General features: G+C 39.6%; 2 protein-coding genes across 4 annotated transcripts in view; one reads left to right on the top strand and one right to left on the bottom strand.

Moving 5' to 3' along the window:
* atxn1a (ataxin 1a) overlaps positions 1–6,768 on the top strand; it is a 93,542-nt gene extending 86,774 nt beyond the window's left edge. For 2 of the 3 annotated variants that reach the window (XM_065290831.2, XM_065290833.2), the window contains one exon: positions 345–5,570. In XM_065290831.2, the coding sequence (XP_065146903.1) occupies positions 345–890 (546 nt within the window). In that variant the 3' untranslated portion in view covers positions 891–5,570. The other variant, XR_012335441.1, reaches the window with a different exon arrangement.
* A 116-nt stretch (positions 6,769–6,884) lies between these two features.
* gmpr (guanosine monophosphate reductase) lies at positions 6,885–20,018 on the bottom strand. The gene is made up of 9 exons (XM_065290834.2): positions 19,773–20,018; positions 18,356–18,475; positions 18,039–18,122; positions 15,397–15,570; positions 15,218–15,299; positions 14,988–15,094; positions 14,522–14,564; positions 14,271–14,430; positions 6,885–10,142 (listed from the first exon to the last, which is right to left on the bottom strand). Exons 1-9 carry the CDS (start codon positions 19,857–19,859, stop codon positions 9,962–9,964), a joined length of 1,038 nt encoding a protein of 345 aa, XP_065146906.1. The 5' UTR covers positions 19,860–20,018; the 3' UTR covers positions 6,885–9,961.
* Positions 20,019–20,571: the final 553 nt, after the last annotated feature.

Raw genomic sequence — 20,571 nt, 5'->3', positions numbered from 1 at the left:
GGTAAATTGGCAGCTGAAATCATATCCCTGTTCCACAATCCATCTCCTGGCTGTCCCCATGGCATCTTTGTTTAGTTTGTGTGGGATTCACTGGCAGAATTGAGTCATTCCTTATTTCTGCTTCCTTCTGTTGTACTGTGAGTGGGCTGTATGAAAAATCTGTTTCATTTGTCTGGGAGTTGAGATGGGGCCACCCACTCAAATCAGCACTAAAGTCTGTCAGTATGAGAGGTGCTGATTAACAGATGCTATTTAGCAAAAGCATTTATTCATTTCACCATGCTTTTGTGCATGACATTTATATTTGCCATGACTTCTTTTTCTTCCACCCTCTTCTCCTCCAGGTCAGTGTGGAGGTCCTTGTCGAGTATCCGTTCTTCGTGTTTGGTCAGGGCTGGTCATCCTGTTCTCCCGAACGGACCACCCAGCTGCTGGAGCTGCCGTGTACTAAGCTGTCAGTGGGCGACGTCTGCATTTCTCTTACCCTGAAAAACCTAAGGAACGGCTCTATCAAGAAGAACCAAGGCCAAGTTTTGGACGGGCCAACCCTCGGTCCACCCTTCAAGTCACCCAAAGCACACTCGAGTGCGGCGCGAGGGGGTCATCGACACACAGAACAGGAGAACGGACTTGGGCAGTGCGGTGGAGTTCAGGGAAATGGAGAGAATGGAGAACTGAGGTTTGGGGAGAAGGACATCTTCAAAGCACCACTGCCCACTGAATCAGAGTCCAACAGCAAACCCACAGGACGCAAAAGGAGATGGTCAGCACCTGAGGGCCGCAAAGTAGAAAATCCAGATGGAGAGCCCCCTTTAACGTTCCCCAAGCCTTCATTTATCCCTCAGGAGGTTAAAATTAGTATCGAAGGCAAATCAAATATTGGCAAGTGAATGCCCGTCGGACTATCAGAGCTTAAAAATGAAATTATACACGAATTTAACCACAGAATGTTATTTCTTCATTTTGATTTCTGACTTTTGATTTTCTATCCAGATTATTGTACCTTAAATCTAAATTGACTCCATATGTACATGATCACATCACATATTAACATTGTAATAGATGCATTCAATATTACACAGGCGATTGGTTAAACTCGTTTAATGTGGGCAATATGCGAGATAAAAAGGTTGTGGTTGCCCTAGCATTGCGTGACTGCCTGAAAGGTATATGCAGACCAGTCTTAGCTAACAAGACTAAAAGTCTCTTATTTCTGACATCATGTACATTGTTTGGCCCAGTAGTCCAACTAGCATTGAATAAGCATGAGAACTTTAGAAGAGAGAAGGTGGAAAACTGGTGTGAATAACATTGTTAACGGTGGCAGAACGGATTTCACTTCTTCACTGGTTGCGGGAGTTTACATGATGTCAGCCATCTTGTTTCATCTGATGTTTAACTGTGACCTAAAGAGATTATCAATCCTAACATTCGTTGCTGCAGTTAGACCTGCATTGATTATATGTACCTTTTCAATAGTAAGAAGAGCTTTTCAACAACTACGGCAGCCTTTCCCAACCCTTTTCCTGGTGGCACACCAACTCATTTTTTAGATCTCTCCCACATCTGACCGAATTGTTTTCCATTATGGAGTATCTATTAATGACCTGATCCAGGTGTGTTTAAATAGACCTCTAGGAACAGGGTTGGGAAACAGCGTACCGTGGCACAGGCCAAGAAAGATGATGTCATCAAGCGGTGCCAGTTGCTCCTAAGAAAGATGAAACTTCATTTTGAACAGGGATAATGGTTGAGTCTATTTTTATAAATATCCAACTGTCTAACCTTTTTTAATTTGATGCTCTTTGTAGTTTTGCATGTTTTAATTTTCCGTTTTCACTTTTCAAGCCCTCCTATCAAAACTGATATTTGTTTCTTTTTATGATGAATGTGTAAACCTTACAATCAGGGGTAATTTTTTTTAAGTAGACAGAAGGGTTCATGTCTGTGTATATGTGCATGTGTTGATGCATACAAACACAATAGTTTGGTCATTTAGAGAAAGGGTAGAGCTGAGGTCAACAAGTCCCTTTGGTTTTAGTGCAGTCTCGCCTGTTTTTGATATGACAAGAGAAAAGAGATTATTTTGAAAGAAAGAGAAAGAAAGTTGGACGTAACGAGTGGTTGCCCTAAAGCATTTTAAAAGCCTGTCATAGCTTAGTCCAATTATAAGATGGGTGATAATGATTATTATAATTATTTTGTTATAATTGCTACTACTATTTCCTGTTGATTTTTCAACGTGAACACAGTACTGTATGATGACTTGGATGTTGTGTGGGAGGACATGAGGATCTCTTACTTTGTGAAGAGAAGAATGTACCAGGTTTAAGAAAGAAAAAAGGAAAATGAGATTTTCGTCCCAGAAAGGACTGCTTTAAAGTACAGTAAGCACTTTTCTCATCGCGTCTGATTGGTTCAGCCTCCGCTGCTTGGGTAAAGATTGACGTGATGGGGCGTGGCCTGTAAAACAACTGCCATTTAAAGCATTTAAAGAGATGTATGAAAGTGTGAATGCAAGCGAAAACAAGTAAAGAGACTGTCTGATTATATTTACAGAGAGACTGGGCAAGAGATTGAAGGCTGTCATATACGTTTATTTGCTATGTATGTGATTGCGTGCATATGCATGCAAGCGTCATTGTATGCGTTCACGCATTGGCATATACGTACATAAACACACGTACACACCCACACACACATATATATGTGGTTACGGTGATTTTCAATCATGTTGAAATATGTCATGTATTTTTTGTACATTAACATGTATAGAACTGCATATGCTATCTATCTTACTGTATGAAAGCGCAAGCACGTTGTTTTCAGTCCCGTCGCCCCAAAGACACACTGACTCATTGAACGTATGTGAAATGTAGTAATTTCAGTAATCTGTAGTATATTTGTGTGTGTTTGAAGAGAGGATGTATGAGTGTGTGTGTGTGTGTGTGTGTGTGCGTGCATATAATACCAAGCATATTATAAATAGATATTTAAGTTCTACTTAAAAGAATATTGCAATTTGCACATCTGGAGAGATAGTAACACGATTTTTGTTTGGTTTTCAGCCGGCACAGGATAGGGCTGGAAACCCGATTTTACTGAAATGTAGCAGTTTCTTAACAAGTTTGTCTGGTTGGCAGGATTGATTCATTTGACCCCGCAATTCTGGAGTATAGTTTGGTGTATAGGAGTGAATCGCCTGTGACCTGCTCACTTGTTTGAGTCCTTTGAATGGTCAGGCTCAAGTTAGCTTGAGTGGGTGAAGATGGTTAGTGGTAGTGAATGATGGATGGATGGATGAATGGATGGATGGGTTGGTTAACCGATTTAATGAGTGGTGGTGGGTGGGTGAGTGCACCCCATATACAATTTGAAAATGCTTTATTTTTTATAATAAAACAGGGTTTCACAGATCAACACCACAACTGTGCATTTTTTTCTTTTTTTTCCATTGACATCTGTTCCCGTTTAAAGTGTCTGTGTTTTACTTGGATTGTATGTATCTGCTTCAACCAATTTGATTTGATCTTTCTGTTCAATGTGTGTTTTATGGGCCAAAAGGTAGAACTAAGATGTCCATTGATGTGCATACCACTGCAAGAATGCGACTTTCAATAGCAAACCATTGATTTAATCAATCTCATTCATTTTCATATTTAGTAGAATTAGTGCATTGCTTCAGTTATACAACATTCTGGTTGCACCGAGCGTTTCCATTTTACACACAAGAAGCATTCCGATCAACGGCACGTAGCAATAACCTCTCGTCTTGTGCTGAACCAAAAAAAGCGAACCGGACATCGATGCCAGCACTCGGACATTGACCGTCTGTTCGACCTTTCATCCGCTTTAGGTTGATTTTGCGGTTTGCACAGCCGGCCCTCGGTTACTTCAGGGAGAAATGTACGTTAATATGCAGTGACAGAGTCTGTCCCCTCCTAGCCGTCTTAAATCCTAATCGATAGTGACCTCCAGGTTTTTTTTTCAGGTGCCCACACAGAACCAGTACGCCTCTCATGGCCACGAGGCCCAGAGTATGTTTACCCAGCCACAACCGTTAGCTACCTTCTGTCGCCTGGCAAGTGCGTGCAACCGCTTCCTCTGCCGTCCCGTCCAGAACACCCGCTCGGTCTGAGAACAATAAATGACAGGAAGGATTCATCTCCCCCACCTTTTGCTCTCTGTTTTTGTCTCATTCACAGCCTTAAAACCTTGACAGTATTTGTAATGGACTTTCCTTTGATTTAAAATGGAGCACCACCAGTGGTTGTCAAGTTACATTTTCAGTAAAACATATTTTGACAGTCCCTGCGACCCATCTACTTGAATGAACTTTTGTTACTTTTGTTAGAAGAAATTCATGCAACGTGAGGTTGGATTATCTAGGTTTGGTTCAGTACTACACTTATGGACAAGCATGTTGTCTATTGGCGTCTGGACTTTAAAGATGTTTTGCTGTTCATCTTGAATCTGAGACACTCGAATAATTGATTGTAAAATACTCTCAAATATCAAAAGTCCAGTTGCAAATGAATACCTAGATAAGGGATGGGCAACTTCGGTCCTGGAGGGCCGGTATCCTGCAGAGTTTAGCTCCAACTTGCCTCAGCACACCTGCCTAAAAAGTTTCTAGTATGCCTAGTAAGACCTTAAAGGTGCTCTAAGCGAATTGAAGCGTTTTAGACCATAAAACATTTTTTATTACATACCGGAAACATCTCCTCACTATCTGCTTGCTGCCTGTCCGCTGATCAAACTGTAAAAAAACGCGATCTCTGTAGACAGCCCAGGCTTCACAAACGGCAATATCAACAAATGGCCAAACCTAGCCAGCACAAAACAAAACAAAGTATTCCAGCCAATAAACGGCAAGAAGGATTTGGGGGTGGGGGTTGGGCGCGTTCATGAAAGCACGGAAGGGAGGGGGAGGGGGAGGAGTTAGCTACGCTCTGTCTGTTTGAAAACAGTTCAAACATCAACAGGAAGTGACGTCGCACATTATTCGCTTAGAGCGCCTTTAATTGGGTGCTTCAGTTGTGTTTAACTCTTTCGCCGCCATTGATGAGATATCTCGTCAATTAAGAGAAAACGCTTCCCCGCCAATGACGAGATTTTCCGTCTTTCCGCAATACCGCTATTATCCACCAGGTGGCCCCCTTCCGCAACTTTTTAAACCCGGAAGTATTGCCCTATGGCAAGCGGCTGCATGTCCGTGTCTGTTTTAAAGATCGCTATGAATGGGATCTCTATGAAAAGTCCGTCACAAAAATGGAATTATCTCTGCTTTTTGCTCAAAATGTGGTGTTTTTGCAGAAACCTACCCATATTCAAAAGCTGATTGCAAAAGAACCACTAAAGGTAGGATGAAACTTTTTTTTTTTTTAAAGCAGAGGATCTGTTCTTTCATTTGGTATATTGTATGTTTATATATTTAAAGAAGAACATTTTCTGGAAGGCATTAAACTTTGGTGAAAATCATGAGAAACGCTGGCGCTGGCTGGCAACTTTTTTAAAAAAACGCTGGCGGTGAAAGAGTTAATTATGGTTGGAGCTAAACTCTGCAGGACACCGGCCCTCCAGGACCGAAGTTGCCCATCCCTGACCTAGATGTTTTCACATTAAGTCGTTATCACAGGGAATTATTATTTTTACCAAAAAAATGCGAAATATAATTGGATACGTAAAATATAAAACTTTTTGCACATGTCATTTCTTCAAACGATTTGTGTCACCTGTATGTAGCAGTGTTTCTGTGCTCTCCATTCAGACAACTTACTAGCTCTATTATTGTTGTATATGTAGTTTAAAACAGCCCGCGGGTTGTATTTGCTATTTGTGAGTGAAGAGAGGCGATTATTGTATTTTCACCTGATGTATGGTTTTTGCACATCTGCTTCTTGTCTGTGTTTCTTGTTCTTTAGCAGAAGGGTCTGATGAATCTGATATGATGTCGTCATCATCAGCCTTTCTGTTAAAGGTCAAAAATCTTTCCTTGGGCTTTACTCAGGGATGAGAACGGTGTGAATGCATGTATGTTGTTTGATGGGGGCTTATGACCTGGAAACGTCGGTGTAATTGTAAAGACATATGTCGTTTGTTTTCAAGTTATTTGTTAAACTGCTGTAAGCAGAAGCAGTCGTGTCATTGGCCCTGTGCTTTGGTTTTCACACACTGTCTCTACACCATATGAGGCCTTCCTAACACACACTCTCTTTCTGTCTCTGTGTATCTGTCTGTTTGTGTTCGTCTGTCTGTGTTTCCACTGACATCATAAGCTCAGATCCTCACACATGCAAGATATTGAAATAGACTGAACGAATGAGAAACGAATCATCGACCTCATCAAAGTGGGGACCACTTTTATAAAAACCAACTTAAACAAAATGCACATTTTGCAGAATAGATAGACTTAATAATACTGTTTCAGCACTTTCTAATCCCGAGGAATGACGAGGAGGACATGGTGACATCATAGTTTCTACCCTCCATCTCTGCTCGTTCCTGGGTCCAACGCGTTGAGATGTCGAGGGCAGAGATTTCGAATAAAGTTTGACTTGATCAACTTGAGACGACTTTACTTTTTGTTGTATTGATTTGTGCTCGTTTTGTTTTGTGTGTTCTATATTTGACCTTTTCTTGTATTTGTACTTTGCTGTGGTCTCCTCTGTAGCACTCTTAAAACGTGACGGGAGACGAAGGAAAGTGTTTTCATCAATGTTTCTCTTGAGAGGAGCACACTGACAATTTCTTTGTTTCTACTTTTGTTTGACTGGCACTCAAAGACGAATGTTAGTGCGTGTTTCAGCGGTTTAAAAAATAAATCAAAATTTATTTCCTTTTCTACGACTGTCATTTATAAAGATCCTTTTTTTTTTTGGGGGGGGGGTTTCTTTTCAATATCAGTCATGATTTCTCTGTTAAATTGACTGTTGTTTGACAAATGTCTGAACCGCTGGATTATAAACCTCAGGCTGAGAACTTTTACAGGCCCACATTATGACTTTATTTCACCCTGATGTGTGGGCTGCTTGATATTATGGGTATTGTAATTGACTCTTACTATGATTATAAATATTGTTCATTGTACTATTATTGAGCATTCAGCCATTGCTGGATGGTAAAAACCGTGCGCACTCTTTAAGAAAGGAGACTGGCCCCCAAGTCCATGTCTTATCGGTGAGCTGGTAAACTGACAAGCACTTTCTCAGTAAGGCCAAACCCAGCCTGAACACACAAGAAAAAGCCTTGTTTCAAGAGACTTGTGAAACACTCCTCTGTCGAACACTGAGGGACGTTGGGTTAAACCGGACACTTGGCCACGGTTGACCACTGAGAACTAAATGTCGGAGACTTATTGACCACCTTAACCAACCTGTGTACAGATGCTGTTCTCACATATCACCCTGACACACAGCAATCAACAATCTCTTAATGTGTGTGCGCGCGCGTGTGTGTGTTTATCTAACCAAATTTGTATGACTACACTTTGAAGAAATTGAACATATCTTTGAGAACAAAGGTAATTTTTGTCCTTTTGAATTTGTTGCCAATGAATGCTGACAAAGATGTCTGTGTAAAATTATTTTTCATAGAGCGTTTGTGGCCCAATTTTAACACTTCGCTCATTCAGTAGAGTTTGTGTGAATCGAAAATTTAAAGGTGAACGTAGGCAGTATCTTCACAGTTAAATGATGAATAATCCCCATATGTTGAGTATATTAAATCTGAGGACAGATACACAAATACTTTGTGAGGTTCAGTTATCATTATATGTCTAGTTCTTTTCATTTCTGTTTTCTATTCTGTTGAGATTGAAATGTAAAGTTGTGTTCTGAGACATAAAGGAAGCCATTGGTCATTCCTCAGGAAGGAGTGGGTATCAGATATAGCAGTAAAAGTGTTGCAGGTCTTGTTGTAAAGAGATTTGATGTCTTCCATTGGAAGGGAAATGGAAGCTTTCTCTAGTTTCTTTATTTGCTTGCCATTGGACAGAAACATCTACGATCACAGAACCACCGGATTGGATATTATCTACTATATGAACCATCGACTGAGATGTCATTTTGCTCAGTTTGTTATTTACATGGGTTTCTGGTGTGTAATAAACCATGACTGTTAAAGAAAAACTGAATGTCAAATCCAATCCAGAGGTTCTGTTTTGGTATGGAAATTTAACAGGATTCTGGCCAGTAGCAAGAGATTGGGAGAGGAGGTTATGTTTTGCACCTTACTTAGTAAAGGAAAATATATAGATATAAATATATATGAAACGTTATAAAGCTCTAGGTAGGAAATAATTGTGAAAGACAAAGCGTTTTGTTTTATTTCCATATGCGTGCATACTCTGTAAGTTGTGTAAAATATTGTACTTGCACTAGCTTTTATAAAAAGAAAACTAATATAAAAAAAGAAAATTGAAATTCTATTTTCTAATTGTGGTGTGTCTATTTGTAGGATACACTCACCTTGTTTCTTGGATTTTTTTGGTCCCTTTCTTTGATGGTGCTTGCCGGTTTTCTAGTTAGAAATTATTTCATTATTCTGAACAACAACAAAATATTTGATTCAGGTTGTGAACAAATTTGTTTAAAAAGAAATTGTCTGTATACCAGTACAAGTTTATTGTTGCAGTATACACATACTAATAAAAATGACAGTGCCAATTGCAAACTGCAGCCTTTTTGGAGTCGAGTTGTTTGACGTGTTGTGTACCACATAGCAAACCAACACCTTTAAGTCTTCTTTTAGTGCTAAAGTGGGCCAGTGTATTACATACTAGCACTGACTGTACATGAAAATGGAGGCAGAATCCATAAATCTCAAAGCTTTACAGCCAAACACATTTTTTATGTTAGTTTTAGGAATGTAGTCTTGTATAGCAAGACCTTTGAAGATACAGTACACACTTTGAGAAAATGCATAGGTTACTTCGTCCTCATAAACGCTTGGTATTTTATACTGTAAGCAAGCCTTATCAGGCAGACTAAATAAAAACCCACTGAAGTTAGTAAATGTCAGATGAATGCCTTCCACTTCTGTGTGTGATATACATTAGACGTTGGGTCAAAGATAATGTGTATTATCCACTATTAGATTATAGTAACTTCATTAGACAAGATTACTGTCTGCATTCCCATTGGAGTTTGCTGCATTGCTGCTTATTTGCATGAACTCTGCTTATCTCACTTGTGTCCTTGCCAACTCTCATTGAAAGTCATAAAAGTATGCCAGGCGTTTCTCATTCATATGTTTATTTTTTATACATTTCACAGATTTAATATAGTATTTTCTTTCGACATGGCTGCTCAAGGCTTTGTGTTAAACAAATGAGGTGTAGCAGTTTTACATTCCTATGATCAGATCTGCCATCCCACCACACCCAATGTACATTCACAAAGAAATACTTCCCAACAGTACACAACACACCATAATAATAACAACACACAAGAGAATATACTTCACTATCATCATCTTCATCTGATCAGTAGACTGTAAGTAAAGAATCGGTTGCATAGTTAGAAAGAATGAATCGATTCTTTTAGTGTCTTCACATAAACAGCTTTCCTATCAGATTGTTTTATACTCAATTCAAGGTTTTAAATAAATCAAACTAAGTCACGCTGTAGTATCATCGTTTTTTTTTTTTTTTGGGAGATGCACATGGCTATACAGCAAAGTTCCTGAGTAAAACAGTAAAAATGTGTCTTTCTATAGTAACTAATATACTGTAAGTGTATAGTAGTGTTTTGAGGGAGTAAGTCAATCATTAACAGAGACACATGCATCCAAATAGCACAGAAAAAGTCCTATGCCTGTCTGTCTGTCTGTTTTTTCTTTCTAGAATGGAATTATGCCATTTATTCAAAGATTTGAAGTGAACTCTGGGTCCCTTGCTCATCTTAACTGGTAATGATGAATACACACAGTTGGCTATGTGTGCTTGCTTTAGTATACAATACTAGGTGAACATTTGGCTAGACTGCTGTGTGACCCTGATGAACGTCGTCCTGCGGCTCAGTTCTTTGAGTTTGGCAGCTCCTACGTACGTGCAGGTGGACCGCAAGCCGCCCAAGACGTCCCTGATGGTGTTTTCTACATCGCCCTTGTAGGGCACCTGGATTGTCTTGCCCTCAGACGCCCTGAAATTATTTAAACATATATACATCGATGCCACTGAGAAAAAACAATAAGTGCACTGATAAAAATCATCTTTTTTTAATCAACTCAGATTTACAAGTCATGTCAACTTACTATATTCATCTTGACAAGAGATGAGTTGTTATAACTTATAAAATTAAGTTGTCTTTTTTTAAATATATTTTATAAGTTATAACAACTCATCTGTAGTCAAGATAAATAATAGTAAGTTGAAATGACTTGAGTTGATTCAACAACAAAAAATGAAGGCAGCAAAGAATTTTTTACAGTGTGGGATTTACTGAGCATTTATTTTTTACGTTTTTGCATGAATATTTGAAGTAAATTTAACACTATATGGAAATTAAGTAAATCTACTTGGCTAAGTTAACCAATATGGGGTGGTTTCCCGGACAGGGATTAGCTTAAGACAGGACTAGGCCTTAGTTTAATTAGGAAATATAATATTTCTGTAATTACACAGCCTGATGCTGTTATTAAGGAGTAAAATGTTGCTTGGTACATGGTTACTTTTAAATGTTATGGCTTTGTGATACGGCTTTGTTAGATGGTAGCATTTGATCTAATTTCACAGAAACTACATGGTATCAAGACTATAAAATACAGTATTGCCTGTAATTTCTCAGACCATAAAGTCTTCTAGTGATGCTCAGTGTTGTTCCTTTGTAATTACCTTGAAATAAATGAGGACAATACACAATTTTAGGGCTGTAAAATGCAGAATCAGCTATTTACACACAATTACTTGGTTATTACCATCTGCTTTGAGAAAATGGGCTACCATATGCTGAAACTGTTCAATTCAACAGACAAATACAGTGGCAATGAACTGGCTTTCTACAGTGATTTGCTGTAAAATGTGATCTGATCCTCATCTAGGTCACAACAACTTTACATATGAACGGCCGCTACGCTAATACGATTTTGTTTTTCTCTCCCTGTCTCGTCCTCGACCCGAGGACGAGACAAACAGACCCAGTCCCGGTAGATGTGAAAGTCGGCACACCTCTGATCTACTGGCTGTCCTTCAACGTTATGCCCAGCTGATACCTGACCAACGATCACCGGCAGAACCGCTTAATCTCCGCTAAATCTCCATTTCCGTTCTCCCAAGGGTTTTTCCCTCCTAGGACTTATTTTTCCTCGGATAAAAGCCCGGGGTTTTTTTTTCTCCTAGGGGGTTTTTCACCCCGGGGAGGCAGCCTTTTTGGGCTTTACCTAGCTTCCTCTTCTATACGTTGCTTTAGTAATACGTGCAATTATAATATTGAGTCATAGCCGCAGCAAATTTAACTGCTCATGCTATCATGTATTCTGTTGTGCTATCTGTCGTTTTCTGTGCTTTTCACTGCTTCTATTTATGTAAAGCTGCTTTGAAACAATTGACTTTTGTGAAAAGCGCTATATAAATAAAATTGAATTGAATTGAATTGAATTGAACAATAGACAAATACAATGTGCATAAGCTGACAACACACAAATCATTCTAGTTTTTTGTGTCTTTTTTAAAAACAACCATTAAACATTCACAGTGCTGAAGAAAAATGTAAGTGAACCCTTTGATTTAACAGCTCCTTTGGCAGTAATTATTTCAAGCAAGCGCTTTCAGTAGTTCTAAATCAGACCTGCACATCGTTCAGAAGGAATTTTTGCCGATTCCTCTTTATAAAACCGCTTCAGCTCACATTTGTAGGATGTCTGGTGTGAACCGCTTTCTTGAGGTCATTTCTATGAGTTTAAGGTCTGGGCTTTGACTAGGCCACTCCAAATAGCACATTTTGTTTTTCTTAAGCAAGTCTGTGGTGGATTTAAGGTCATTGTGCTGCATCAACCAACTTCTACTGAGCTTCAACTGGCGGACAGCCCCCTAGACATTATCCTGTAGGATATTTTATTAAACTTGGAAATTCATTTTCCCCTCGATGATGGCAAGTTGTTCAGGCCCTGAGGCAGCAAAGCATGCACAAATCATGATGTTCCTCCACCATACTTCACTGTTTGGATGATGTTTTGATGTTGGTAAGCTGTGCCCTTTTGTGCCATAGTATTTTTCCTGATTCAACTTTTGTGTCATTATTCCATAATATATTTTTCCAGTAGCACTTCATGCTCACAGCAATGTTTAGCAATGCTAGTTCCTATGATGTCTTCAAGCCTTTAGCTGTTACTCTGGGTTCTTTTTTACTTCATTGAATATTCTGCTTTATGCCTTAGGAGTCATATTGGCTTGGGTGCCCACTTCTAGGAAGAGTAGCTACAGTATTAAACTGTCTCCATTTATACTGCCCTACAAAGCCAAAGTGCAGTAACTACACATTTGGTCAAAATTGAGTTAAGGGTTGAAATTGGCTTTGTGAGATCTGTTGTCTTGTGACAAAGTCTCCTGGTTCAATTTTGTCCCATTTCAGAGAAACGTGTGTGCCAAAATTGCAGTAACATGTTTGACTGGCTGGTGTAAAAAACTTTAAGGGCATTTTTCTCGGTTTCAGTGTTTGCGTAGTTACTGAACTTAGCTTTTATAGGGCAGTATAGACAATTTGTCTATTGATGTCTATACATTTTGGGATTGTTTTGTATCCCTTTTTAGCTTTATGGAGTGCAACAACTCTTGATTTGATTGGATATCTTTGGAGAGCTCCTTCTTGCGAGGTATGGTTCATAAGAGCTGATGTTTCTATCACTAAACCACACTCATTTTATTTATTGGACTTCAGTTTACCAGCTTCTAACACAAATTAGCTTTTATTAAAAGTAATTATTACACGGCTCTCTGGAATGCTTGATTCTGATTGGTCAGTTGAGACATTTGCAGGTTCCTTCTTTTCAAATAATAACCGCTCCAAAGTAATAACGCATAGCCGGTACTACTTGTATGTTTAAAATCCCTCCGCGCCAATAAAGATTACCATTTTGCGCCATCTTGTGACAAACACTGGACAACCACAATTAACAATGAAAAATTTCGACATTAATTTTAACATGTACGGAAAAAACAAAACATTTAAACAGTGGATAGATTTGGACGATTCAAATGGCTCCCCAATTAAGACGAAAAAACGAAAATTGAACTACGAAGAGCAAACAACGACAAGACACAGAGAGCTTACTAAGACTGAACTTGACAAAATAGAGCATGACAGCTACGAAGCCAACACACAAAAAAATACAGAATGGGCATTAAAACTTCTCAAAGACTGGCTAAAAGAGAAAAAAATGGAGACAGACAAGTATGAAGCAGAGGATCTTAATAAGGTATTACGATCATTTTATGCATCTGTGCAAAGTTTTCGCGGAAGGATAAAAATATTAATTTTAAACAAATATGCCAATAAAATGTTTCAAATTCATATTCATGTCCAGTTTTTTTTCCTTATGTGGCAAGTAGCCGTGTAATAAGCGGGATAATGTACAGGCAGCCGGAGTTATCGCGAAATAAGCCCCGACAGTGTGGGGGCTTATTTCGCGATAACTCCGGCTGCCTGTACATTATCCCTTACTTACTTAGTCTATTGGTTCACTTACATTTTTCTACAGAACTTGCATAAAGTTATTTTGTAAATGTAGCCAAAAACTATTCCATAAAAGTTGTGAATGTCAGAGAAGTGAATAAAAGTTTTGCCGGGAACAAGTCTTTCTTTTTAGTTAAAAACATAAAATAGTGTTTCATTTCAAATTTTACTCTCCAAATCCAGTCCCATGGATTCTGGGAACTACAACTCCACTTATGTTTACCAAAATCATTCCTGACATGTAGGCTACATGTAGTTTCAACACAATATTTTTAAGTTACTTTTATTATGTATAATCCACTTAAATTTCAAAGAAGATAATTAGGTTGAATTTTCTCAATAATGTGTTCATTTAGAATTACTCAAATTTGTGTAATTTTTAACATAAATTGTATTTTTTAAAAACAGAATTATATTGTTGTAGTAGATTGTACACATTTTATTTCATTAAATATACTAAGGCACATAATCATTTTAAGCAACATCATTGTGATTCTCCTGACATTCTTCCTAAAGTGAATCGCCTCATAAACATCCTAAATATCAACTTTGATGACAAATATTGAATTGAATGCAATAAATGCATGTAAGCATCCTCACCTGTATTCTGCTACCCCTCCAACGTACTTCTTCATGGCTGTGTCTGAACTCATGCCATAAAACAACTTGAACTTCTTGCCCTCCTTCTCGATGACCTCACCAGCGCACTGATCGTGTCCCGCTAACATCCCTCCCAGCATGACGAAATCTGCCCCTGCACCTAATCTCACATTCATAACACGTATACATTAAAACCTTAGAAACACTGCATAAATGAAAACAATTCTTTTTTATTTTAATACGAAACTCACCAAAAGCTTTGGCAACATCCCCCGGGCAGCTGCAGCCTCCATCCTAGAGAAAAACACTGAGCTTTATTACAAAAGCCTACTTTAAAATACAATTTTACAAAGTTAAACATAAGGGGATTGTGTATCCCAGATTTAATAAAATAGAAAGTAGGAATGAACTGGATTTAATTTATCAACACTCTCCATTATTACTTCTTGAGTTGTTGAATCTCTCATAATATTAATTGTATACAGTAGATTAATGTATAACAGTAGTGACTAATTGTTAACTATTATGATTATTTCAACAAAATCACTGATTATTTTGAGTATAAAATGTGTGTTGTTTGAGCTACAAGCGACAGAAAGGTCAGGAAACACTGCTGTCCTCTTGTGCTCATGTGATGTAACTGACGCTTGGTTTCCTATTTGACAGTCAAAGCACTGTCAAATTACTGTTGCAGTAATGATTAACTTAAAGACTCACAGAGATGATGTGTCCTTTGAGTCCATGAGCTGAGTCGGCACACTCGATAACAGCGCTCAGCTGGGGATAACCCACACCGGTCTTAATGCGTGTGGTGCACACCGAACCTTAAGATCAGAATGCATTCTCAAATATTATTAACGCGCTTCAATAGCCAATTCTACTTACATTTGTATTGGAAAATGTATTGCTATAACTGGAAATCTGAAAGTGAATGGAAAAAACGATACCTGGCCCAATGCCCACTTTAATGATATCAGCTCCAGACAAAATGAGCTCCTCTACCATCTCTCCTGTCACCACATTTCCCGCCTGCACAATGAAATACAATTGTACAATATTAAAGGTGTGAATAAACAAACATAAAAATAGATTCAGCGTAACATTTCAAGCAAACTCATCTTCTTACCATAATGGTATGGTTAGGAAACTTCTCATGAACTTTTTTAACAAACTCCACAAAGTGTTCGGAGTATCCGTTGGCTACGTCCAGACAGATGTACTTGATGAGTGGAATCGCTTCCAGGATGCCGGACAGCTTCTCCAGATCCGCTGCTCCACTACCTGAGCTGGCTGCTACATGCTGAGGAAAGATGCTCGTTCAATTATTCAACAAAGTAAATTTGTCTATGTTTGTAGTGTGGGCTTTGTGATACTTCTTTTTGTATGACTTTGGATATACTGTCTTATTTGCAATGTCATTCTATGCAGATACAATTAAAAGAGAATCATAAAATGCTTTGCAAGTCCAGACTGTCACAAGATGATCTATTATTATAGTATATTACAGACAGATTGATGGATTTAACAGATATCGTTTTAATGTAGTTTGAAATACTTGGTCAGTCTAAAGAGTGAATTTAAGTTTTAAGGGATGCAGGTCTGTTGCTAAATGATATAGTTTCATAAAATTCTTACGGTGGGTGCACACTTTAGTGACTTTTACGCTAGTCTCCATAAATGAGGTCATTAGGAGGTGTTACTAATTCTGGTTGTCCAAGTAACAACTATAAACAAATTAATAACCCGTTCTATGACGTAAGACATAACACAGTCTCACCCCATGGCGTCAATATTTGACGACACTTGACCATGCGTCAATATGTTGACGCGGAGGGTATACCTTTCGCGTCATTTTTTGACGAACTGGGGACTTCAATACTATTACGTCCGTTGCATTCTCTTTCCTATGTTCTTACCATTTTCGCGTCGGTTTAGGGTTAGATTACGCAAAATTAAACAGTGTACGCGAAATTAAACAGTTGTCACCTGGCGTTGGGGTTAGAGTTAGGTACGCGAAATTAAACAGTTGTCACCTGGCGTTGGGGATGTCATTATGTAAATCTAACCCTAAACCGACGCGAAAATGGTAAGAAAATAGGAAAGAGAATGCAACGGACGTAATAGTATTGAAGTCCCCAGTTCGTCAAAAAATGACGCGAAAGGTATACCCTCCGCGTCAACATATTGACGCATGGTCAAGTGTCGTCAAATATTGACGCCATGGGGTGAGACTGGGTTGTAACACACTTCACTGCTTCACTCTCATTGGTTGTTGCTTCCGAAAATCACTCATCATTTGCATAGTGCCCTGTTTAGACTGCCAGCTACTACCAGTAGCAGAGCTATATGATCTCATTCATTTCAAGAATAGAGACTTGGCGACACGAGCGACAATAAGAAAGTTAAATAAGCGAGTTAAGAAAAGTTTAACTTTATACAAATGATGAGTGAATGTCTGGAGCGACTACCAATGAGAGTGAACCGGCCAACGGTCTTTGTCACTCATATCGTCTTCAAGCTTCCATTAAAAGAAATGAAATTGCATTGTCCAGCCAATGCTAGTCACTAGGGGTGTGCATGTAGCTTTAGTTGGACACTATTGTGTTCTTTTGCAGTTGTCCTACCAAGTTGGTATTACTACTACTAACTACACATTTGCAGAGCTGTTCTAGTTGGTTCCTAGGCCTTTCACTAGGATTGTCTGAGTAACTACTAAGACAATATTAGGCAATTACTAGGATTAATCTATGCAGTTGCTACGGCATGGCTTATCAGTTGCCACAGTGTTCGGCCAGTTGCTATAACATCAATGGTCTGTTGCCACAGTGCTCTGGCAAGTTGTTATGACATTAAAGGTCAGTTGCCACAGTGTTCTGGCCAGTTGCTATGTCATCGTTGGTCTGTTGCCAGAATGTTTTGGTGGTTGCTATGACATAAAAAGGTCAGTTGCCACAGCGTTCCGGCCCGTTGCTTTGACATCAGTGGTCAGTTGCCACAGTGTTCTGGCCAGTTGCTATAGCATCAATGGTCAGTTGCCACAGTGTTCTGGTTGGTTGCAATGGTCAGTTGCCACAGTGTTCTGGTTGGTTGCTATGGCATCAGTGGTCGGTTGCCACAGTGTTCTGGCCAGTTGCTATGACATTGATTTGCTGTTGCCACAGTGTTCCGACCGGTTGCTATGGCATCGTTGGGCTGTTGTCAGTGTTCTGGCCGGTTGCTATGAAAACAATGGGCAGTTGCTACAGTGTTCCTGCCAGTTGCTATAACATCAACGGTCAGTTGCCACAGTGTTCCGACCGGTTGCTATGGCATCGTTGGGCTGTTGTCAGTGTTCTGGCCAGTTGCTATGGCATCATAGGGCTATTGCCACACTGTTTTGGGTGGTTGCTATGGCATTGCTGGGCTGTCGCCACAGTGTTCGGGTGGTTGCAATGACAGCAATGGTCAGTTGCTACAATGTTCCTGCCGGTTGCTATGACATCAATGGTCAGTTGCCACAGTGTTCTGGCTGGTTGCTATGACATCAGTGGTCAGTTGCCACAGTGTACTGGCTGGTTGCTATGACATTGCTGGGCTGTCGGCACAGTGTTCTGGCCGGTTGCTATGACATTAATAGTCACTTGCTACAGTGTTCCTGCCAGTTGCTATGACATCAATGGTTAGTTGCCGCAGTGTTTTGCTGGTTGCTTCCACATTTCTAGATGGACTCTAGATTAGACTGTGCATCTCAATGAAATCTAGATGAGAAGTTGATTTGTAGGCATTTACCTCTAGGCACTCTGGATGACTGGCAGCAAAACTCTTCCACTCCTCCAGTGAGTAATGCTTCTGGATGGCTGTGAAGAGAGTGTGCTGAAAGAGAGAGCAGACGCCAGTAAACGTCTGGCACTGAGACAGACGGAAATATAAGAGGCTCTGGATCTCAAATCATGGCATTAGATACTGCTTATTACGTTTCAGTGAGATCATGATAATCACATTGATCATTGGTACCCAACAGTAAAACATGACTTTCTCTGGGTTGGATTACAAAGGCTCAGTTGCTGATTCATCGGTTACTTGACTTTATTTAAAGATACACTCACCTTGCTAAGCACCTGTGCCATCTCAAAAGTGCCAGTGGTGTCCATGTTGGCCGCGATGATCGGGATACCATTGTACGTCTGCTTGGAGTTTCGGAATGTAAAGGTCCTCTGCAGGTCAACCTTTGACAAAAATACACAACAGCAACTGTCATGAATGCTTTAACATGTTTATAATACACAAACAATTACTTGTGAAGCTAGTGTTAGTAAAATAAATCTAGTATAGTCTATAATCGATATAATCTATGTACTTAGACATAACTCGTATGTCAGTAAAGAGTATATGGTTGTTGACCTGTATACACAAAAAAAACTCTCTCTCTCTCTCTCTCTCTCTCTCTCTCTCTCTCTCTCTCTCTCTCTCTCTCTCTCTCTCTCTCACTGCTGCACATACATCAGTCACACCACACTGATCCATGAATATCTTGCTGCTGCCATGAACTGTTTTGTTGGGGAAAATCACCATGTTACTCTTTAAAGAGAAAGATTACAGCTACTTCACTCATAAGATAAGTGCTTATTGTTGGCCAGATGAATGCTTTATTACTGCAGATTATAAGATATATCCTCAGTTAATGTTTGGTTTTAAGAGTCATCTGTCTTTATGTTTCATCTGTCCTTTACGTCATCCTGCAGTGAGAGAGAGACAGAGAATCCTTTCAGTGCAGAGACCACTGGCCAAAGTGATTCCAGTTTAGACTATCAATGATGTAACAATGTAAGGACAAAGTGCTGGCAAATGAAAGCATCTGCAAGATTTCAATTTAAGCACATGGATCCTGAAACAGCTTCTGAGTGAGAAAGAAACCTAAAGAGAAATACAATATACAAATCAAAACTCCAAGCAACTGTTCTGCTGGACTTTAGTTAAACTTCAGTTCATACAAAATCTGGAAGTATAAAAGACTTCTAGGCTTACTAAGCTCATAGCACACAGACTGAGTCATTATAAAACACATTTACATGAACAACTGGACATATGGAGTGTGGTATTGTGTGGTTTTGGTCCCATGTCATTTGAAGGGTTAGGTATTAAAGTGTAACAACTATTCACAAGTATCACCCTCTGTCCTGCAGGTCTATTTTTAACCATGTTTTCAGAGCTCCTGATCTCAGGTTGCATTTACTGGTAAGTTGTCATTGACCACTTTGCTTGGCTTGTTTCACAAAATACAGTCTGGAACACAGGCCACAGATCAGCCTGGATAAAAGAAACCAAAATACGGTCTAAATAAATCAAAACCAATCCTGTCATTCAGACTCCATCAAGGTCACTTAGATTTGCCCTTCCATTCTCTGCCACACACACAGACACGCAACAGAGCAACAGTTAGGAATCAAAGCCGTCCTGTTGATGTAATATTAAACCTCCTGTACCTCAAGTCTCCAAGACAATAAACACCGGTTTGTCTCTCACCTCAGACCTGCTCTTCAAACTGCTCCTCTTTGGTCTGAAAAGGACATCTTTAAAGTCCAGTTTGAGGTCAGCATCCACCCGAGGCATAGCGGCAGATCTGAGAGCAGACGGGAGTCTCCTGAGACGGGCTGGTGCGGTCGATGGTCTGGAGCTCCGGGCACCAAACCCGAACCGGCAGAAGAGCAGCGTATTTATAGCGTAGAAAGGGCCGTCACTGCCCAGGTCCCCATTGCTTTATTTGGCAAGGCCTGCAGTCCCTCTCTCAGTCTCTCTCTCAGTCTCGCCCCTCCTCTTGCATTCAGTCAGCAGCAGTGGTGATGATAAATGTGTGTCCTGTGTGGCTGAATGTCACCTATAAACACAGCACATGTAGAACACTGCAGTACTGCGGGTGTGTTCACACTGCACCTGCTGTCTGACTGAAGTACTGCTGCTATCTGAATCAATATATAAAAGCTCATGGGAGATGGAGGGCGGGGAGAGGATGGAGATGAATGAAGATCTTATTTGTCCCTGCCTATTGTGTTATTGCAGGCTTGTGGTTATACTATAAGGAATTGTGTCATGAGCCATGTAGAGACTCTTTGAAGGGATAGTTCACCCAAAAATCTAAATTCTGTGATCGATTCTGTCATCACAAATGCAGATTAAAAAAAATTATGATCTCGGGCACCATTCACTTCCAAAGTATTTTTTCCTACTATCAATGGTGCCCCAGATCTGCTTGGTTACATTTGTGTTCTACACACTAAAAAATATTGGGTTGTTTTTAACCCAGGGCTGGGTAACTATAGGACAG

Source organism: Paramisgurnus dabryanus, chromosome 19 (assembly GCF_030506205.2).
Source record: "Paramisgurnus dabryanus chromosome 19, PD_genome_1.1, whole genome shotgun sequence".
NCBI lineage: Eukaryota > Metazoa > Chordata > Actinopteri > Cypriniformes > Cobitidae > Paramisgurnus > Paramisgurnus dabryanus.
Note: the sequence above shows the minus strand (reverse complement) of the source record. Positions and strands in the feature narration are given on the sequence as shown.

Bases quoted from the DNA above. Each gene is read 5' to 3' on its own strand.
- gmpr (XM_065290834.2), bottom strand. From the start codon at position 19,859: ATGCCTCGGGTGGATGCTGACCTCAAACTGGACTTTAAAGATGTCCTT. The intron at 15,571-18,038 runs GTAAATGCCTAC...ATCTTTCCTCAG, and splicing joins GTCATCCAGAGTGCCTAGAG to CATGTAGCAGCCAGCTCAGG. The intron at 10,143-14,270 runs GTGAGGATGCTT...AAATAATTTCAG, and splicing joins GGAGGGGTAGCAGAATACAG to GGCGTCTGAGGGCAAGACAA.